Consider the following 23,046-nt stretch of genomic DNA (forward strand, 5'->3'; position numbering starts at 1 on the left):
TCTTTTTAAATATTTCCCTGAAGCTAAGAGCTACACTTCTTATCAGGCATACTAATGCATTCAGTATGCTCCAAAGGAGACCAAATAAAAAAAACAAAGCTTTTTTTTTGTTGTTGTTGTTGCAAAAGGTGGGAACCTGTGGACAGAAAGAGCTGGTGCCCAAAGGAAACCAAGTTTAAAACAATAACTTAAAAAAACTATAGAAGTTCAAACATACCTCCCAATGTGAAAAAAATCTAGGGTTTTGAAAAAACTGCATTCCTTAAGAGAACCAGAACCCATGCTATACTACTGTACATAACAAAACAGAGTTGAATACCAAGTGTTATGCCCAGGCCACCTGGAAAGTAGATTTTCTAGTTGTAGCATTTCAAGAAAATGGTTTTGAGTATCACTCTGGAGAGTCATATACTTAACAGGGGTTAGGGAAAAAGGTTGTGTTTTCCTTCTAAATCACCATAATGCCCTATGCAAACCTATTATGGCATACTTCCCAATCTCTCAAGTTTTTGTTCAGTATTCGTCTCCTGTGCCTAGCCTGTGACTCCCTGTGCACAGCAAGTACCTGAAGGACTGTCTTTATATCCCCAGCCCTTAATACTGCCTGTAACACATATCCTTAATGTCAGACATAAAGAAATACTGAAAAAGGAACCATTTCTATGCTATAACAAATACAGAGAAGTTAAGGGGAATAAAAACTGCCAAAATGCAGAAGCTCAAAGATTTACAGGAGGACAACACATTTAGTTTTATTTCAATCAAATCACAACACTTTCTTTTCCAACCGCTGCAAAGTGCATCTACAATTTGCTATTACAGATCCACTTTTAAAAGGTTTCCTGACATTACAGCAAGCCTTTTTCCCCCCAGAGGAATATTCCCAAATTCTTCCTTCAGTAAAAATAAAAAAACTCCATTCCAGTAAATGGTAATACATGAAATTACAGTAAACCAGACACTTAAAAGGACAGCCAAAAAAGTCTTCCAACAGTTTATTAGAAAGAATGTAGACATTAAAAAAAAAAAAAAAAAAATCCCCACTGTCATGAACATAAATTGAGGTTTTCAGCCTGGGACAAGCTGAGTCAAAAAAAGAAATAAAAAAATCCAATAGTGTATTAACATTTTTTTTTTCCACTCATTTGCCATACTGACAGTGTAAATACAATTTGGTCTAAATGTACAGACTCTCAAGCAACAATGTACAGCCTTTCTTCGTCCTCCATGCTAAGAGATGTAAAAGTTTAAGGGTCAAACAATACCAAATGTACAGGCTTCAAAACCATCTAAGTTAGGGCATTCACTAGTTTTAGCTAAGATACATCTGGAACACTGACAAGTGATTACTTACAATAATGTGAAGTAAATTCTTTGAAAAATAAAAACTTTAGTGGAATAATCCTGGAGGATATACCAGAGGACAAGTTACCAAGATTAAGGTATCAACCAATTTGTTTCATCAGCCACTTTTGAGTCCATTTTCTAAAATCTAAAATTTAGTTATCTTTCTTCTAAGCCAAGAGCTTCCTATCATGTCAGTATCTATGTTATGAAGTAAAGGAGACTGAGGTGAAATGTTTTTATTTATCACAACTGCTGTGTCAATTGCCTAGGACCTCAACAGCATCATGGAAGTTTGGGAAAAGTTCATGCATAAGGTTATTGCCTTAGCTGACTTAAAACTGCCCCATACAATGGTACGTATCAACCCTTAGTGAAGCCTTTAAAAAAAACAAACAGGTTGAAAAATGGGTTAAAGGAGGCAAATACAGCATCTGCCTTTAGAGCTATCGACTCAGGAATTCTCTCAATTATGAAATCTTGCAGAGAAGTTACTTTTCTTTTCTCAAAATCCGATGACGACAACCTTCTTTACTCCAGATCTGGCATTTCTGAAAGATTTTAAAAAGATATGCAATGAAGTACAAGGAAACAATCAACTTCAAAGTTTTATTAAAAAAAAAAAAAAAAAAAAAAGGGTCAACAACAGAGTTAAATAGTTTCCTAGAGAACTGTCTTTTTTTTCCCCCCTTCTTTTAAACAGGGGAAAGCGCAAACGCAGTTCCCGACTACCACAAATCATGCAGGTGATTTTCCCACATTTGGGGAAATCGCAGGGGTCAGCACACCCGGAGTGCAAGGGGTAAGTCTCACCCTGGAAAAACCACCTTAACCCCTGCCATATTAAGTATTTGTCTTTTTTAATGTAAATTTTGAATCATTCAAATTTCTGCTTTGGAGATCTTATTAGAGGCCGTGAAGAAATAATTTTTCTTCCAAGAACTATAAAGAAGTTAATATCTCTATTTTGAGAGTTTGTGGTCTTTGATGTGAAATACCACAGCGCAAACATCTTTTTTACAAAGATACTTACTTTCATCATCACTGTCTTGTGAATCCTGCAGAAGAAGAATTTTAAGAATTACCAAGTTGATTAAACATTACTCTGCTAACTAACAGTTTGCCTTAAAAAGCTGAGGCACTGTACTTTTATAAAGTAGCAAAGATATGTGATTGTATCAAGCTTATGAATTTAATCACTGGACTTAAGAACAAGTTTACTTAAGATGAAGAGACATACAGCTGAGGATCTACTTTCCTGTAAGTTGTGTACCTTTTGATTGGTGCTCATCCTTTAAATCCCTTCCTATCAACCAGACTGAAACTTGACATAAAATGGTTTCTCTTCTCTTTTGGCATTCAATGGAAGAGGAAAACGGCTCGCTGTGAAAACCACTGGACTGACATAAGACAATGAATTCCAATCCTAGCTGATGAATTGTCTAAGAATTTTTCAAACTGTACTGAGCAACTTTCTTGAAGATGTTAGCAGGATGCCAGCCGAGGGAATGTTGAGAGAAGTGATCCAGTTTATCCTTACAGATTTGCAACATCCATCTATTTACTTTATGGTTTCTGACCAATCCTGCTGCAAAACCTGTTTAACTTAGTCAAACTAATCATGGGACACCTGTTCCCTAGCAGATACCTATCCTTCAAAAAATGAGCACATTTCAAAAATTTCTTTTCCCTGTATTTCTTAGAGAAAAACAAAAAAACCAAGAAGTGGCAAAAAAAAGCAATCCTGAATCTATATGAAACAACCTATACATACATTTGTTTCTTACTATTTAAGTAAACAGAGAAAAGAATTTATAGACTTACATCATCTGCTCCATCTACTTCTGGTAAATCTACATCCTCATCACCACCCATGTTGTTCATCATCTATTTGAAGTGTAAAAATTAGTTTTAAAAATGATGTTATAAATTAAGCCCTAGTTATTAGGTTGCAAGCTCCAGAATAAACCTTAAGCCTGTCATAGATTTCCACCAATAAAAGAAGCAAAACAAATGTTAAGCACCTTCCTTTCTGAAAAGGTAGATTATCGAGGTAATCACATAAAATCCTGACAACTTGTAGGTAAACTAAGTTCTCACTGAAGAAAAGTGAAGTTGTTAAAATGTATCCAGCAAGATATTTATGTAGGATGTAGAAATTAAATACTGAAATCCTGAACAGTATCTACCTCTGGTGCCTAAAGAAAAGAATGGGATTCATCTGTAGTTGTAAAGCTTTGTATCTTAAGCTAGGTGGCACATGTATTATGGTATTCTTATTAGTTTTTTTTTCTTATTAGTTTTAAATATTGCGAAGAACCAATAAATCATTTAAAATAAAGACCTTCAGGATGATTAGGCTGTATAAAAAGGCCTGAATACTAAATCAAAGACTAAAGAGGAATAAGTAATGTGTTATAAACAGAAAATATATGTAATTCTTGAAATAAAAGGTATATACTAAGGAGAGGAGTAACATTTGTATATACAAATACTCCTGTATACTCACAACACATTGGGACTAACAAAAAAACATACTTACATGAAGTACTAATTTCCTATCTTTAGTTCCTGATTATAAAGCAAGTGATATTATTAAAAAGATACGAATAACCAAACTAAACTATTAACATATGGGAAGGGACTTACGTCCCCAAGCTACAACTGTTCTGTGAATTTTTTTACAATTTTAAATACTCACATAACCACATGTAACTTTATAAAAAAATTTTTAAAACTTCAGAATCTATGCTTATTTGCACTTTAGGGTTAGAAGAAGCCTTTAAAAGGTAGCTAACCATAAAACTGCTCAGTATAAAAGTTCTGGGCAACCCAGTATCGAATAATATGAATAACTAGGAAAGAGTTTCCCTACAGAACTGTTAACACTTCGGTTAAGTTTCTTTGAGCAGGAAAAAATGCTCAAAATGTGCCAAGCACAATGCTAGCTGTTGAGGATACAATGGCAATAGAGACAGAATGAACTGAATACACTCAAGAGCTATTAAGGAGGTAAAAACAGAAAAACAGAACAAAAGATAGCTGTCAATGCTAAACTGGACAGAGACAGTGAAAGAGACAGTGTTAAGCTCTGTCATGCAGAGCTGGGACCAATTACTACAGGTAAGGAGTAGGAACAGGAGTAGGAATAGCACAGTTGAAAACCATCTTCCTATCCCCCCTTTCCCTCTAATTTGAAATCAAGGTGCCACAACCATGTGAGGAGATGCTGAATAAGCAGTTGCATGTAGGACTCCTGCTTTTTAGCTATTAGTTTTCAAAGAAGAAATATAAACAAAATCCAGTCAATTAAAATTTCAAATTGCCATGAAATGGATTTCATCTTCAACTTACAATCTAATATCCTTTTTCTAATCAGCTTTACTGCTGTACATTTACCTCATAATACCTAAAGGGAGATTGAGGACTTTTTCTCTTTGGCCATAGCAATATGTATTTGGAGGACATCTTGGAAAAATACCTACTTAAATCCTTTCCTTGATTTTGCAAACTAGAACAACCTTACACACCACTCATCATGCATACCTCACTACCCATTTTTATGTTTAAAGGTTTATGTTCGTATTACATGGCTCTAAAATGCAAACTTATCCATGTTCCTAAAAAAAAAAAAAAATCAATCTCAATGCTAGAGTAAGAATTAGATACAAAACAAACCAACAACACCCACCAAACTAGATACACTGCACTGACAAAATTTTTTGTCTGTATATATCAACTTTAGTACTTACCACTAACTCTTTTAAAAATTATAAAAGAATGTTAAACATCAGGATTAAATGACCATTATTAAGATCTTACTCTGTTTTGCTCAGAATGACCTCTGAAATAAAATCATTCAAGCCTTAAATATCAATAGGAGCTTTAAAACCAAATTAAGTTCACGAAAAATTGTACTGAGGTGGCAAAATGCATTTATAAGAACTTACCTCAGAGAAACGATCAAAATTAGACATGTCTTCATCTGAATCATCTTCCCAGTCTTTCCAATTATTGAAGTCCACACTAAGCCAATTAAGCTATAGATCAATACAAACATAATCCTATGATTACGTTAACTTAAACTTAGAGCTATATACCTTAAAACTGTATTTTTGAAACTGTGGGTTCATACTAGTGAGACATGCAATTAACGTATGAAAAAAGAGTAGACTAGAAAAATCAGAATGAGGTCAAATGCAGCAAAATACTTTCACAAAGCTCCTTTCACAGTTGTTGAAAAATCCTACTTTAAAACAAAAAAAAACAAATAAAAAACCCACACAAAACCAAAAACAGGGACACCTGAGTGGCTAGTTTTAGTTAAGCCTCTGACTCTTGATTTTGGCTCAGGTCTTGATCTCACAGTTTTGAGTTCAAGCCCCACATCAGGCTCCACAATAGGCGTGGAGCCTACTTTAAAAACAAACAAAATCATTGCTAGGAACTATTCTCAGATACAGCTGACTTTTTTTTGTAGCACCAAAATATGCTCCCATAGAACTTATAAAACCTTCTAAGAAAAATGTGCCTCTTCAATTCAGCAAGAGATACCGTAACAACTAGCGACTGACTTTATTCTGACCACCTTTGGTTTAAGTTGTAACTACTAAAACCCAAAGAAGGAAAAAAACATACAACACAAGACTTTAATAATACTTAACTATGAAACAGAAATATTATATTCCTCATGCCAAACAAATGTGTCTTTTATTACTTAAAATAAAAATGTTAAACTTTCCCTCCCCAAAAAAGAAAAGAAACATACCTTTGCCCTTTCTTTTGTTAACCGTGGCCATGACTGGCCAGACTCGCCTTTTCGTAAACAACATAAAATTGATCTGTCCGTTCTTTTATGCTTGGAATCCTAAAAAACAAACAAACAAAAAAGCACTATCACACCATTTCTCTCTCCAATATCACTATAGAATAGAAAGCCACTTGTCATTCCTCAACTCTCTTTTCTAACTTCTCTCCCTACATTTTCTCTAAACTTAAAGAAACATCCCCTAGAGTACTAAAAATTTCATTAGCTACCCAAATTGCAAGAAACATTTCCCTTCCTACAGGTGAATAAAATAAAACCTTAAAAAATTTCATTAATTCAATATAATCATAGAGTAATTTAAGATTCTATAAAGTTAGATTAAGACAAGCCTCAAGAATACTGCCCCAAGTCCAAACAGTGATAGCAAGAACAAAAAGAGTATGCAGAGAAGGAGTTCTAAGCAGGAAATACTGCAAAAATATAAATACTCCTAGTTAGCTTCTAACTGTTAAGAAAAACAATTATTGCTTACTGCTAAAAAGAGTACTTGATGTATGTCCATTTCCTAAGATTTAAATTGGGATTAAAGCATCAAGACTACTTACATTTGGATCAATACAGTGAAAAAGATCAATTTCATTTAAATGTTTAAAATTATCACTTCCTCCAAGACAACTGTGTAAAAAAAAAAAAAAAAATGAGCCTTTATCTTCAGAGAGATCAAGATAAGTAATAACTTCAGTGAAAACACAAAAACAAGCAAGCCAAAGTCAGTCAGTTGTCTAACAAGCTTTTTACTCAATGATGTAAAATGGTGATTTACCTGAACGTAAGTTTGGATTTTTCAAAATTTACATTAACATCTTTACTGTCTTCAACACAAAATTCAATGAAGACGTAGTCCCTTCGATCGTACCACTTTGCAGAAGCAGGCTGCCTACAGAGAGATAAAATTAGACAAAGTTAACCTGGAATTCATTAACTGAATATGTACATAACATCCAAAGTTTGGCATGTAAGTATACTCCCACTCAAACAAGGAGTATTTTGAGGCAGTTGTTTATTATTATTATTGTTATTATTATAATACCTAAATGTAGGCTCCGCGAGCAGCAGGGAGCCCAATGCAGGGCTTGAACTCACAATCCTAAGATCAAGACCTGAATTGACTGAGCCACCCAGATGCACCTTGAGGCAGTTTATTATAATTTCAAATACATCTTTAGTAACAGCTGCATTCAAAGTTAAAACAACAAAGTGATACTGATTTCACAAAAGGAAAGAATCTAAAAAATGAAACAAACAAAAAAATGAAACAAAGCTCAATAGGGTTAACCATTAGGAAGCCCTATCAAAATTTATTTGCCACTCCCTTAGACTTGCTCCTAAATGTAAACTTCATAGAATTAAGATATCATACAGAACTAATCCACTATCAACTGAAATGCAGTATTAAACATTTTTACTTACAATGCTAGGAACTAGGAGGAGGGTAAGGGAGATGACGGTAGAACTGATAGTGTTTTTTAAAAATTTCTCATCTATAGCTTATTTCTGATTGTATCAAGCAACCATTTTTTTAAAACCAATTTTCCTAACAAACTTTTACAACTCTAAATAATGACATTAAAGAATTAAGCTTTTTGGGTGGGAGGCTGGGGTACCAGGTGGTGGGTATTATAGAGGGCACGGCTTGCATGGAGCACTGGGTGTGGTGAAAAAATAATGAATACTGTTTTTCTGAAAATAAATAAATTGGAAAAAAAAAAAGAAGCTTTTTTACAGCCTTATCTTCTACTCTATCTACACATATATCTGATAGATACTGTACTAGAAAAAGCCTGGACTATTTGCTTTTTATTACTCTTCTGTTCCTGTTTCTTTTTTCTTTTTTTTTTTTTAAATATTATTTATTTATTTGACAGAGATCACAAGTAGGCAGAGAGGCAGAGAGAGAGGAGGAAGCAGGCTCCCTGCCGAGCAGAGAGCCCGATGCGGGGCTCGATCTCAGGACCCTGAGATCATGACCTGAGCTGAAGGCAGAGGCTTAACCCACTGAGCCACCCAGGAACCCCTGTTCCTGTTTCTTGCAACATACCCGTCTTCCTCATGGTGTAAGCTGCCTAGAGCTCTACCCATCCATTAAAATTATGTTTTAGAATATGATTAAAAACTGTTTGATGCAGGGCGCCTGGGTGGCTCAGTGGGTTAAGCCGCTGCCTTAGGCTCCGGTCGTGATCTCAGGGTCCTGGAGTCCCGCATCGGGCTCTCTGCTCAGCAGGGAGCCTGCTTCCCCCTCTCTCTCTCTCTCTCTGCCTGCCTCTCCATCTACTTGTGATTTCTTTCTGTCAAATAAATAAATAAAATCTTAAAAAAAAAAAAAAAACTGTTTGATGCAAATGCAGTCAAATATAGTTGATGAAGACTGTATATGTACATGGTAAATACAGTAATTTTTTTTTTTTTTTAAATCAAGAGTTGGACGCTTAGGGGTGCCTGGGTGGCTCAGTCATTAAGCGTCTGCCTTCGGCTCAGGTCATGGTCCCAGGGTCCTGGGACCGAGCCCCACATCGGGCTCCCTGCTTGGCGGGAAGCCTGCTTCTCCCTCTGCTGCTCCCCTGCTTGTGTCCCCTCTCTCGCTGTGTCGGTCTCTGTCAAAAAAATAAATTAAAAAAAAAAAAAAAAAAAAAGAGTTGGATGCTTAACCAACTGAGCCACCCAAATGCCCTGTTTCTTTAAAACTGTCCTCTGTGGGGTGCCTGGCTGGCTCAGTCAGTACAGCATGCATCTCTTGATCTTGGAGTTACAGGTTTGAGTCCTATGTTGGCTGTAGAGATTATGTAAAAATAGAATAAGAAAATTCTTTTTTTAAAGATTTTATTTATTTATTTGACAGACAGAGGTCACAAGTAGGCAGAGAGAGAGAGGAGGAAGCAGGCTCCCTGCTGAGCAGAGAGCCTGACGCGGGGCGCGATCCCAGGACCCTGGGACCATGACCTGAGCCGAAGGCAGAGGCTTTAACCCACTGAGCCACCCAGGCACCCCAGAAAATTCTTTTTTTAAAAAAATTAAAAAAAAAAAAAAAGATTTTATTTATTTGACAGACACAGATCACAAGTAGGCAGAGAGGCAGGCAGAGAGAGAAGGGGGGATGCAGGCTTCTTGCCAAGCAGAGAGCCTGATGTGGGTCTCGATCCCAGGACCCTGGGATCATGACCTGAGCTGAAGGCAGAAGCTTAACCCACTGAGCCACTGAGGCACTCCAAGAAAATAAAATTCTCAAATTTAAAAAAAAAAAAAATTTTTTTTAAATTGTTCTTTGTAATCTTTAGACAAAATCCTCATACACATAGAAATTCCTAGAATTCACACACATACACACCCCAATAGGACTTGTTGCTACAGAATAACCAGAAAGAGAATGAGGGAAAGGAAACAGAACCACAATATTCTCAATGGGTTCACTTATTTTCTAAAAATAAGCAAGTTCTGCTCTGATAATGTAAAAATTGAAATGACAGACCACACAGGCATTTTTGTCTTTTTTCAGCAGGGAGCCTGCTCCCCCCCCCCTCTGCCTGCTGCTCTGCCTTCTTGTGATCTGTCAAATAAATAAATAAAATCTTAAAATAATAATAATAAATAAATGAGATTGGGAGGGTACACTTGGGTAGCTCACTTGGTTAAGCCTCTTCCTTCAGCTCAGTTCATGATCATCGGATCCCAAGACCGAGCCCTGCCTCAGGCACTCTTGCTTCTCCTTCTCCCTCTGCCCCCCCACCACACCACGCTTGCTAATTTAAAAACAAAGTCTTTTTAAGTAAATAAATAAATAAATGGCTTCAGCAGGGGCACCTGGTTGGCTCAGTCTGTTGAGTGTCTGACTTCAGATCATGATCTTGGGGTTCTGGATTGAGCCCTGTGTCAGGCTCTGCACTCAGTAGGGTATCTGTTTCTTCCTCTATCCTTTTCCCTGCTCCTCCCCCACCAATAGGTGAACTCTTTTAAATAAATAAATAAAAATAAAAGAATTCAAGAAAGGGAAAAGAGGGTAGACAAAGCAATGTGACAAAGACCTGCTAAGCACCGAATCTAGATGACACGTAGATGGGGAATTATGTTCACTGTACTTTCTATTTTATTAAGTTTTTTGTTTTTTAAGATTTTATTTATTTATTTGACGAGAGAGAGAGAGAGAGAGAGAGAGAGATATCTTAACCCACTGAGCCACCCAGGCATCCTTCACTATACTTTTTAGAAAAGTTATTACATGATTCTGGCAGAGAATACTTTCTTCCTCTGGTGTAATTTTGAAACTGTGTTATACTTGGCTAATGAAAAGATTTTATTTCTAATACATTTTACAAGTGGTATTTCCATAAACTCTGGTAAATGCTTTTGTAGCCAAACTTAACATAATCTAAAGACTATGTTTACCTTGTAAAAGTTGCATATTAGGGGTCTATAGTAACAGAAAAGGAGCACACTAATAGTAACATGGTTATTACAATAGTTATATAACTAGCGTATTACCTCTTCAGTTTGTTCATATTGAGAACATTGGAACCACAGAATTTTCTTCCCTTTCCTCAAATCACATTATGTTATCTAGAGTCAGATCACTGTTATGGGCTGAACTGTATCCCCCACAAATTCATTTTGAACTCCCAAACCTCCCAGACCTCAGAATGAGGCTGTATTTGAAAAGAGGATTTTTTTTTTTTTTTTTTAAAGATTTTGTTTATTGGGGCACCTACGTGGCTCAGTGGGTTAAGCCTCTGCTTTTGGCTCGGGTCATGATCTCAGGGTCCTGGGATCAAGCCCCACCATCAGGCTCTCTGCTCAGCAGGGAGCCTGCTTCCCTCTGTCTGTTGCTCAGCATACTTGTGATTTCTCTCTCTCAAATAAATAAATAAATAAATAAATAATCAATCTTATTTATTTATTTATTTATCTGACAGACAGAAATCACAAATAGGTAGAGAGGCAGGCAGAGGGGAGAGGGGAAGCAGGTTCTCCACTGAGCAGAGACCCTGTTTCCCTCTCTCTCTCTGCCTGCCTCTCCGTCTACTTGCGATTTCTCTCTGTCAAATAAATAAAATCTTTAAAAAAAAAAAAAAGATTTTATTTTTTTATTTGACAGGGAAAGAGAGAGATCACAAGTAGGCAGAAGCAGCAGGTAGAGAGAGGGGGAAGCTGGCTCCCTGCTGAGGAGACAGCACAATGTGGGGCTCAGTCGTAGGACCCTGAGATCATGACCTGAGCCGAAGGCAGAGGCTTAACCCACTGAGCCACCCAGGCACCCTAAATTAAACGAAGTCTTAGCAAATGCCTGGGTGGCTCAGACAGTTAAGCGTCTGCCTTCGGCTCAGGTCATGATCCCAGGATCCTGCTATAGGGTCCCACATCAGGCTCCCTGCTCAGTGGAGAGTCTACTTCTCCCTCTTTCTCTCTCTCTCCCCCTCAAATGAATAAATAAAATCTTAAAAAACAAAAAACACTGAGTCTTAGGGTGGGCCATAATTCAACATGACTGGTGTCCTTACAAAGACTAGGACACAGAAGGAAGACCCTGTGAACACACAGGAGAGCACGACCTACAAGCCAAGGAGAAAGGCCTCAGAAGAAACCAACTCGACTGACAGCTTGATCTCAGAATACACCCTCCAGAATTGTGAGGAAATAAATTTCTAACATTCAAGTCACCCCATCTCTGGTACTTTGTTATGGCAGCTCTAGCAAATGAATCCAACCATTTTCCAAATAACAATATTAAATGATCCAAAACGGGTTGGTGCAGGAACCAAAAAATGGTTTTTATATTTTTAAAGAGTTCTAAAAGCAAGCATGTGGGGGGGGCAGAGATATCTTCTCTGGCTTGTAAAGCTCAATGTTTATAAGGCAATCCTGATCTAAACCATCAAAAATACAAGAGATGACACTATACTTAACCCTAAACCAGTAATAAACTCATATATTCAGTCCTCTGGAAGACAACTCAATTGTTTGGAATCCCACTTGTCTTCTATGAGGATCACAACATTTCTTTTTTCTATTAACCAAAAGAGGAGCGGGTTTAGCTTTAACTCTAGCTCTTAAATTTTTTCTTTTTTAAGATTTTTGTTTATTTGACAGAGAGAGAGATCACAAGTAGGCAGAGAAGCAGGCAGAGAGAGAGGGAAGCAGGCTCCCCGCTGAGCAGAGCTCCAGCCACCCAGGCGCACCTCTAGCTCTTAATTATATTGGATTTATTTCTAGCCTTATACTAACATTGGCAAAATTCATAACCACTGTGCAAGTCAATCAGTTCACATTAACAGTAAATACCTACAGATGTAAATGAATACTCCTCTTTTACCTCTACACAGGCTATGCCAATAGTCCATTACTTAAAACAAAATAAAACAGATAATCTGCCCCCCTCCACCCCCCGCAGTGGGACATTCTGTGCTCTTCTGACAAGCGCTTCCAAGCTCAACACTAGGACCAGGGCAGTTCAAGAAACTGAATTTTGTAGAACCTGAAATTTTCTATAGTTTTGACTAAAACTTCTTAGTTTGTCTCGGGACGCCTGGGTAGTTTAGTCTTTGGGCATCTACCTTCACCACTGGTCGTAATCCTGGGGTCCTGGGATGAGCTCCACATTGGGCTCCCTGCTTAGCAGAAAGCTTGCTTCTCCCTCTATCATTCCCCGTTTGTGTTCCCTTTCTTGCTGTGTCTCTATCAAATAAATGAATGAACAAATGAATAAGTAGGGGCACCTGGGTGGCTCAATCATTGGGCATCTGCCTTCGGCTCAGGTCATGATCCTGGGATAGAGCCCACATTGGGATCTCTGCTCAGTGGGAAGCCTCCCTCTCCCTCTCCCGCCAATTGTGTTCACTCTCTCTATCAAATGAATAAATAAATAAATCTTTAAAATAAATAAACTTCTTAGTCTTAAAAAGACAAAATGGAAACCATTATTTGTTCCCAAATACCGTTTTTAATAATCTAGAATCTGTGACTTTTTTTTTTTTAAATTTATGACTTTATTTACTTGAGAGAGACAACAGCAAGAGAGGGAACACAAGCAAGAGTCAGAGAGGGAGAAACAGGCTGCCACCAAGCAGAAAGCCTGATGTGGGGCTTGATCCCAGGATTAGGACCTGAGCCAAATGCTTTATGATGCTTTATGACAGAGCCACCCAGGCACCCGAATCCTGTGAATTTTTTTTTGTTTTTTAATTTGACATACAGAGATCACAAGTAGGCAGAGAGGCCCCCAGAGAGAGAGGAAGGAAAGCAGGCTCCCCACTGAGCAGAGAGCCCGATGCGGGCCCGATCCCAGGACCCTGGGATCATGACCTGAGCCAAAAGCAAAGGCTTTAACCCACTGAGCCACCAGGGGCTCCATTCTGGTGAGTTTTAATTTCGATATGCAGAAAACTACAAACACCCTTCACTTTTAAAAAATGGATGTACAGGAGAAACCTGGTGGCTCAGCAGGTTAAGCATCTGCCTCCGGCTCAGGTCATGATCCCAGGGTCCGGGGAGCAGGGAGCCTCTCTCTCCCTGCTGCTCCCCCTGCTTGTGCTCTCTGTCAAATAAATAAAATGTCAAAAAAGAAAAGGAAAAAAAAGGAGAAGAGAAGGAGCTCTTTGATATAGACAAATGTACTGGAGAAAATAGCAGTAATGATCATTTAAAAAAAAATGCCCTACTTCTGTAGAAGTATTAAAGGCATTGAAAAGTGTTGACACATGAATATTAACGATAAATCTTTATGATAAAATAGGCAAACATTTTAAAATATGTTTTATCTTTGGGGCGCCTGGGTGGCTCAGTGGTTAAGCCGCTGCCTTCGGCTCGGGTCATGATCTCAGGGTCCTGGGATTGAGTCCCGCATGGGGCTCTCTTCTCAGCGGGGAGCCTGCTTCCCTCTCTCTCTGCCTGCCTCTCAGTCTGCTTGTGATCTCTCTCTGTCAAAAAAAAAAAAAAAAAAAAAAAAAAGTTTTATCTTTAACTCATGGCCTCATTCAAAAATTAAACAGGAAAAAAGCAAAAATAAGTGTTAATTTTGACTGAAAAAACTAACTTCCTTAAAATTTTATAAGTTCTATTATTTTTTTAAAGTAATCTCTACACCGAACGTGGGGCTCAAACTCCTGCCCTGAGATCAAGAGTCACACCCTTTTCCGACTACATCCCCAACTTCTTATAAGGACAGCATCAGTCTATCTAAAACATAACCAACAAAACTATTCCCAAAATAAAGGACTCACAAACAAGTCAAATGTACTTTGAAGGTATATATGGATCTGGCAGTACTTCTTTTTCAGATTTCCCAAAATACAGCAAAACCTCAAATTAACAAAATATAAGATCAGGTTAATTTGTAAGATGGCTTTCATCAACTATCTTTCAACTACTGACCACTGATCTACTTTTTACAGGAGATATAGTAGAATTTGGCTGAAATGTGATACAGCAGAATATGGGACTAATAGTAAAAAACCCCTCTTAGGCCCAATCTTTACTATCAAGCACCTCATGTAGCCAAGCCTAGCAACTGAACATTAGAGTCTGAATGTTATTCAATAAACAATATTTATTAAACATGGGGCTAGGAATTGTTCTGGGGATAGAGCAGTCAATGACAAAGCTTCCATTCCAGTTAGATAAAATTTAGTCCAAAAATCTTCTAGGAAATATGGGGTAAAGGGATCAGATCCATTACTAACTACAGTTTATCTTTCTTAATGTGTAAATCGGTAATACAAACCAAGATAACATTCTCAAGAGAAAAAACAAAAAAGGTAACATGCTATGGTTATCAGTACAGCTGAGCTTTGAACAACATGTGAGTTAGGGGCACCAACCCCCTACAAAGTTGAAAATCCAAGTGTAACTTATGACTCCCCTGAAACTTTAATAGCCTACTGTTGACCAGAGCCTCACTGATAATGTAAACAGCAGACTAACACATACTTCATATATTATACGTTATAAATTGTATTATTATAATAAAACAAAAGAGAAGAGACAATGATAACGAGAGTCCTAAGGGGGAAAAAAAAAATTATGGGTTGCCTGGGTGGCTCAGAAAGTTAAGCATCAGACTCTATTTTAGCTCAGATCTTGATCTCAGGGCTCTGAGTTCAAGCCCCACATGGAGCCTACTTAAAATAAAAGGAGGGGGTGGGTGGGTGGCTCAGTTGGTTGTCTGCCTTTGGTTCAGTTCATAATCCCAGGGTGCTGGGATCGAACCCTGCATTTGGCTCCCTGCTCAGCAGGGAGTCTGCTTATCCCACTCCCTCTGCCCTTCCCCTCCCACCTGCTTGTGCGCTTTCTCGAAAATAAATAAAATCTTAAGAAAAAATACATATACAGTACCGTACTTACTGGAATAAATTCTGCCCAAGTGGACCCACACAGTTCAAACCAGTGTTATTCAAGGGTCAACTGTATAATGACCGTTTCCTTGTAAGTTTTTTCTTAATAGAGCATGATTACTTGTCAGAATTAAAGGATCATTTTGAATTCTAAGATAAAACAATAGAAATTAGGAGACTAACTTTTTATTAAAGCTTAATAATGGAGTAAATCTATTCTAGGTTTAGGAACAAACACATTTCTATTTAGTAGGAAGCTTCTTAAAGACTAGATTCACTAATCTTTTATACATCTCAGAATACCTTTAAACATCAAGGATTATAGAAGAAAACTCATTAAAACCAAGAAAAAATCAGAGCGCCTGGGTGGCTCAGTGGGTTGGGCCTCTGCCTTCCACTTGGGTCGTGGTCTCGGGGTCCTGTGATCGAGCCCCATGTCCGGCTTTCTGCTCAGCGGGGAATCTGCTTCCCCCTCTTTCTCCGCCTGCCTCTCTCCCTACTTGTGCTCTGTGTCAAATAAATAAAAATCTTTAAAAAAAAAAAAAGAAAAGAAAGAAAGAAAAAAGAAAACATCAGCACTAAGAGGCTATAAAATTCAGAATTACTGATTTTTTAAAAGTTTGTCCAATAGTCTATCATTTGTAGAAGGGAATTAAGACACAGGTAAATCTTTTAAAGTTTGCACTAAGTGAGGAATGATATGGAAACATGAAATTCTCGTATAAAAAGGGAAAAAGGGGGTGCCTGGATGGCTCAGTGGGTTAAAGCCTCTGCCTTCGGTTTGGGTCATGATCCCAGGGTCCTGGGATGAAGCCTGGCATCAGGCTCCCTGCTCAGCAGGGAGCCTGCTTCCTCCTCTCTCTCTTTGCCTGCCTCTCTGCCTGCTTGTGATCTCTGTCAAATAAATAAAATCTTTAAAAAATAATAATAATAAAAAAAATAAAATAAAAAGGGAAAAAGTAGTTCCAGGTTCATAAACTGAGTAGTTTTTCCTTCATCAAAAGCCCGGTCTACAAATGTCTAAAACCACTCTCTTATATACACATATTCTTTTTTTTTTTTTTTTAAGATTTTTTATTTATTTATTTGACAGAGAGAAATCACAAGTAGATGGAGAGGCAGGCAGAGAGAGAGAGGAGGAAGCAGGCTCCCCGCTGAGCAGAGAGCCCGATGCGGGACTCGATCCCAGGACCCTGAGATCATGACCTGAGCCGAAGGCAGCGGCTTAACCCACTGAGCCACCCAGGCGCCCCTATATACACATATTCTTTCCTCAAACAAATCCCAAGATATGCTTCTCATACTTTCAGATCACTGTAGCTCAGTTGTACTACCATGTAAAACTTTCTGGAAAGGTGATCTGAATACACATGCTAGTCCAGTGCCTTCCAAATTATGTGCTAAGGTGCATCAGGGAACCACGAGAAACTTAGAGGGTTACTTCAAGTATTTTAGATTTGAGAAAAATTTAGTGATACTCAACCTCAGTCCAGACACCAGGTGGTGGGGTGCCTGGGTGGCTCAGTTGATAAAGCATTTGCTTTCAGCTCAGGTTATGATCCTAGGGTCCTGGGATTGAGTCCTGCAGCATCTGACTCCCTGCTCAGCAGGGAGTCTGCTTTTCCCTCTCCCCACTCCCTCCTGCTTGCGTTCGCTCTCAAGTTAACTAAAATCTTAAAAAAAAAAAAAAAAAAAAAGACAGCAGGTAGTTCAGTTTTGAAGTAGACTATACCACATCCCTCTTCATTTACCTTCATTTTTGTGAAGATAGATTTTTGGTGACTGTTTTGATTTTTTATTTTTATTTATTTATTTTTAAAGGTTTTATTTATTTGTTAGAGAGAGAGATACAGAGCGCAAGCACAGGCAGACAGAGTGGCAGGCTAGAGGCAGAGGGAGAAGCAGACTCTCTGCTGAGCAAGGAGCCCGATGTGGGACTCGATCCCAGGACTCTGGGATCATGACCTGAGCCGAAGGCAGCCGCTTAACCAAATGAGCCACCCAGGCGTCCCCTGTTTTGATTTTTTAAAAAAGGGTGGGGGAGCCATTTAAAAATAAATCAGCCCAAAGAGAAATTGAGATAGATGTACCCAATCTGAATTAAAGATGTAAGAAGTTACAATGCCCAAAGGGTATACATAGTCCATCAGTAACTGTGGTTATAAAAGAAATGACATTTTTCTTTCAACCTTTGTCAATTAACTTTTCAAAGGCTGAAGGCTGTCTGGATGAATTAGTTAAGTTTTTGGACCCAACTACATAATAAACAGAGCTGCTACGTTACTCCTTTTGGCCAACATCACCACAAAAACAAAAACAAAACACAACCTACTAAGACCAAAAGGGGCAAACCAAGAACATTCATGAACCTGTGTGTCAGTTCCTTTATTTGGTAATTCCTACTCTAAAACATCAAAATGAAAACTGTTCTTAAAGATAGTATTTCTCCCAAAACTTAAGAGCCTTTCTTTCAAGCAACTCCAACCTTCCTATATTCCCACCTTTGGCATATATCCTTGTAAACATCTCCAAAGCAGATACAGTAACCTTTCTTCATACAAACAAGACTCGAACAAGGTTAATGTCTTACTGCCTCCATTACAAACAAGTTTCAGCCTCTGGGCTCTATTACCATATGTCAAGAAGAGGCATAGGTTTTAAAAGAAACAGCTTGATTAGATAATAAAACGGAACTACAGAAACATATTTATTTCTTTGGAAATAAGAGATCACCTCAAAAATTATTCCTCCTTTTTGTAAAGTGGAAAAAATAAGCCCTCGGTCAGAAATCCTGAGTTCTAATCCTATAGGACATTTCCTTATACTAACTAGCGTTGTGTGAAAGAACTAGATGTTGGAACATAAATACATACAAAAAATTTTCAGAACACCTCTCTGTAACTTAAGATCCTTTCAGTACACAAAGATAATTAAAATGCTGAGCTGGAAAGGGCCGTGACAAACACTTTTTAGCAATACAGAGCGACAACCTGTAAGGATCAACTTCTGTACAGAAAATGTACAACAGCACATTATGGCTTTGGAATACAATATAGGGGAGGACATACTGCTGCTCATGGTTAAAGTAACTGGTATCTTCCTGAAAAACCAAAAGTTCAAAGGTGACCTAAGGAAGCAAAGTAGCGAGCCTCAAATTTAAGATCTATCATTGCCAATCTACACAATAGATAATAAAAAGTTTACTACAACACATATTGTACTTCTGTAGCAAAATACACTAGGTTCAATAATTTCCAATTTAGCAACTCAGATATTTTAAGAATTTAAGAGCTATACTGATTCTAAACAGTCCACATTGCAAGGGTATTTTTTTCCTGAAACGCGACAATCACTACCACCTAAGACCCCCTTTTGAAACAAAAAACCACAATTAAACATGGGTATCTTATTTAACAGTATACACTTGCCTGCACTGAACTGATTTGTCACTTCCAGTTTCAACTGCTTTCTAGTTAAAGCCTAACTAAACATAGAGAAAAAGAAAAAAATCCAGTTGCCAGGTTACAATGGTTAAGAAATCAACACTTAACAAAGCCATCAGCAGTTATCCTTCCTCAACCTACAAAAATCAACCATATGCCATATGCTCACTATTAGAATTTATTTTGGAGACTAAAAGATCAATTTTATTTTGGGGACTCAATTCTACAAAACCAAGTGATGGCAAAAGATTTCAACCACTATCACAGATAGAGTACGTTTCTGGAGAGTTTATTAACTCAAGTACAACACAACCCAAAGAATAACTTCAAATAGCTTAAAATTAAATAAAACGGGCTCCTGGCTGGCTCAGTCAGAAGAGCATGGGACTCTTGATCTCCAGGTCATGAGTTCAAGCCCCACACTGGGTGTAGAGATTACTAAAAACAAAAAGCCAAGAGAAACTTAAAAATATTAGTACAAATGAAAAAGAAAGCTTTTCCTTAAAATCAGAATCAGAACTAATTACAATGTATTAAAAAAACAATAAACAAACAAAAAAGGCAAACTAGCACCCCCCCCCAAGGAGAGGTCCTAAAATCCTACCCTTCTCCAAAAAAGGTGAGAGACTGAGTTTTTATGCAAACTATTAGACAAAACTTTAAAAACCTGATTCAAAGAAACGTATCTAGAACACCTCTACTGAAGAACATCCAAATGAGAAAAAACACACTGTAAAACCCTTAAAATATCCAAATATGAATACTCTCTCCACCTTAAAATAAGTTTTATAGCAGGCTCAGTTGGAAGAGCATGCAATTCTTCATCTCCAACTTATGAGTCAGAGCTTAAACATAAATTAAAAAAAAAAATTAATAGCAAACATCCTCAAAATGAACCCTATTTTGCCAGATTCTTCCGGAGACTGGATGACCCACTCAAGGTTTTTTTCAATTCAAATAACCGCTTCATATTTATCTTGTAAACTTGAATTCAAGTCATTAGTTCAAGAAGATCCCCTAAATAATTTGCAAGATGGCATTTATTTGTAAGAAGGGATTTATCTGGCCTCTTCTAAACACAAACTTCATAGCATTCTTTAAAAAAAAAAAAAAAAAGATTTTATTTATTTATTTGACAGAGAGAAAGATCACAGGTGGGCAGAGAGGCAGGCAGGGAGAGGGGGTGGAAGCAGGCTCCCTGCTGAGCAGAGACCAATGCAGGGCTGGATCCCAGGACCCTGAGATCATGACCTGAGCCGAAAGCAGAGGCTTAACCCACTGAGCCACCCAGGCGCCCCACTTCATAGCATTCTTGTAAGTTAGAATTGCTTTCTGGAATATTGATTATTATGCTTTTCATCTGAGTTTTTCATCTATTTATCTAATGTCTCTTATCTCTTTATTTCATGTGACCTCCCAAAAGTGTCTTTCAAGTCAAGCTTGGTAATTCTTACGGAAAAGATTATTTTGTTTGGCTACATTAGTCTATTAACAGTTGGTAGCTTCTCAGAGAATTTATTTTCTCCTCATGGAGTTTCAAAGTACAAAAGGCATTTTAAAACTGACAATTCTGCTACATTATTTGGAATAGGGATTTCAAAAGGAAAAGAGAAAGCTACCTTATATAAAGTGTTTTTTGTTAGATACCACGGGGGCGTGGGATCCTTCCAAAATTCTAATATATCCCTTTTCTACAGTATTCCTGTGTTCTTGAGGTTTGCTCTCCATCATCAACTAGCTGTACTGTATCCAAAACTTATCCATTTAGACGTCTAACCCAGTATACTCACCAACAGTATCATTATTTTATTAAGCGAACCTTTGAGAGTATGTTACTTTTCAGAAGAATTGAAACTGTTACCCTTCATTTAGTTTCCCTATGTAACTTTGAGGAAGCAGTTAGTATCCAAAAAAACTATAAAACCAACAGTTCTCACATCTAGAAGAACAGAACTTTTCCTGAGAAGAATATAATGGAGGTGGGAATGCCAGACTTCTATTCGTTTAAAAAAATCACTACGTTTTTTAGTTTACCAAGATCAACAAAATTGTTAAAACAAACAAAAAAACCCAAAAACCTGTCACCTCAGCGTGAACAAATTTAAGCTTTCAAAGACAAGGCAACTACATACCTATTTCACCCGTCATTAAAAAAGGGTAATGAAACCTCACCTAAAGTTTAATGTAAAACACAGAAAATGTCCCAAGTATCTTTCGACTCGACACGTGTTACCTGCTCAGTACTAACTCCTCGCGGCCAGGGACAGGGTTCAGTTTGGGTAACCTTCGCTCCCATCAAAAGACTGGCGTTAGGAGGAGGCCTGGAAAGACCCATACTCAAGAAATCACGACCCCGTAGAGATGGTGACGGTACGACCTCCCTGCAGTTGCCTAGCAGTACCTGTCGCTCACGGCGTAAAAGGCCGCGTGGTCCTCTACGTGGAGAACCACCAGCCTTTGGGAGCACCCACCACAGGTGAACTTGGCCCAGGACCTGGTCCCAACACCACGGAGCGGTATAATCAGACCACCCAAAAAGCCAAGTGGCTATCCAAGAGGATCCAAGCCTCCAGGGCGCCCGCATGGAAAAAAAAAAAAAAAAAAAAAAAAAAAAAAAAACCCTCACAGGAGAGGAAGGCCTAAGGCTAAGTTACGGAGTTGGAGTAACCCGGTCTGGGAAATGAGGAAAAGTGGGATTTCTGCCGCGGGGAAGCCGAGGGACGGTTCCGAGGTGGGGAAAGAAGACATTTGGAGGAAAAATGTCCTCCACCCGCCAACGGTAACCGGAACAAGGATACTGAACCTCCCACAAGAAAGAACGGCTGCCGCCACCGGAGGGAGAAAGCCGAAGGGGCCGCAAGCGGGGGAGGGGAGAGGGCAGCTTCCCGGCAGCCCCCTGCGCGGCCTCGGCCTCCCTCCGGGACGACCTTCCCTCGGCCGGGTGTCGCACTCACATCGTGAACGGGGCAGGGGGACGGGCGAGCGGGTGGGCGGGCCTCTCCGGCGGCAGCTGCTGGGCAGTCGGCTCTTCTCCGGTGGCGACTCGGCGTTTTCTTCCCGGTCGCGGCCTCTTCTCGCTTCCCTCAGGCGACGGCGGGCTCGACCTGGGTCCCCAGAATGCACTGCGCGGAAAGAGCGGCTCCTCCGGTCGGGGAGAAGAGGAAAGTGTAGGAAAAGGGGCGCGAGGACGGAGAATGAACGTGCGTGCGTGCGAGCGAGCGAGGGGTGGTGAGGCCGGGCGGCGGCTGGTGACGCAGCAAAATGCCCGGGCCCTGCCGCCGCGCGTGCGCACTCTTTGTTTTCGGGCTCCTGCGCGGTTTTCTAGAGATATCTACGGAAAGGGCGGGGCCTCCCAGCTCCTTCGCGATCCTTCCCGACGCAGGCCCCGCCCTGCGTCGGCTCCCTCCGGTCTGACTCGTTCCCGCCTCTCCTCCCGCGCTCCCCCCTCGCGTTAGAAAACCGTTGGCCGTCTAACCGTCTGGCCACGCGCGTTGGGCCATCTCCCGGAGAAACGGCTGTGTTGCCCCAGGAAGGAGGCTAAGGCGGAGGGACGTGGAGTCGGGAGGGAGGCTTGAAAAGTGAAACGGCTTGGTTGCTCTTCCGGGAGTAAACCGGTCTACTGAGGAAACATTCTCCCGCAAAAACATGAGAAACGCCTGTGCTGGTGAAAGTTTGCGGAAAAAGGTTAACTTCAGAATCGAGGGCCTGGGTGCATCCGGCCATTGTTCTGAAGGTTGGAGACCCTCTCCACAAGCAGCGAAAATTTGAGGTCTTTGGTTGAGGAGGAATGTTTGCCATTTGGGGCGGGCGTTTGGTCCTGCTTTGAGATAATTACTGCTGTAGGTGAGAGGGAGGTTATTTAAGTGGAGAGTCCAGGTTTATGAGGATGGAGAGACCAGGACACGCATCTATTGGAGAAGTTTCCCCAGCTGTTTTCAACCATTATCTCTGGAACTGCCGCTTTGTCCCTTGGACTTGGTTGGGCTCTAATGAAGAATAGTAACCAAGAGAATGAAAACAGTACTGACTACTCTAGAAGGCCGCTTAACAGTGGAGTGAGGGACAAATACATCAGGGCGCCGCTAGTTGGAACACGAAGCTGAAGTGTTCTCATTTT

At 39.3% G+C, this 23,046-nt stretch overlaps 1 protein-coding gene and 1 pseudogene across 1 annotated transcript; both read right to left on the reverse strand.

The window, feature by feature from the left end:
- Positions 1 to 726: 726 nt before the first annotated feature.
- Positions 727 to 22,258, reverse strand: PTGES3 (prostaglandin E synthase 3). Its single transcript, XM_044229467.1, has 8 exons — positions 21,884 to 22,258; positions 6,936 to 7,049; positions 6,718 to 6,787; positions 6,113 to 6,211; positions 5,295 to 5,384; positions 3,169 to 3,231; positions 2,378 to 2,402; positions 727 to 1,895 (listed from the first exon to the last, which is right to left on the reverse strand). Coding segments are annotated over exons 1-8 (483 nt in total). The 5' UTR covers positions 21,886 to 22,258; the 3' UTR covers positions 727 to 1,875.
- Positions 2,045 to 2,195, reverse strand: LOC122892688 (annotated as a pseudogene).
- Positions 22,259 to 23,046: the final 788 nt, after the last annotated feature.

This window comes from Neovison vison, chromosome 12, assembly GCF_020171115.1.
Source record: "Neovison vison isolate M4711 chromosome 12, ASM_NN_V1, whole genome shotgun sequence".
Lineage (NCBI taxonomy): Eukaryota > Metazoa > Chordata > Mammalia > Carnivora > Mustelidae > Neogale > Neogale vison.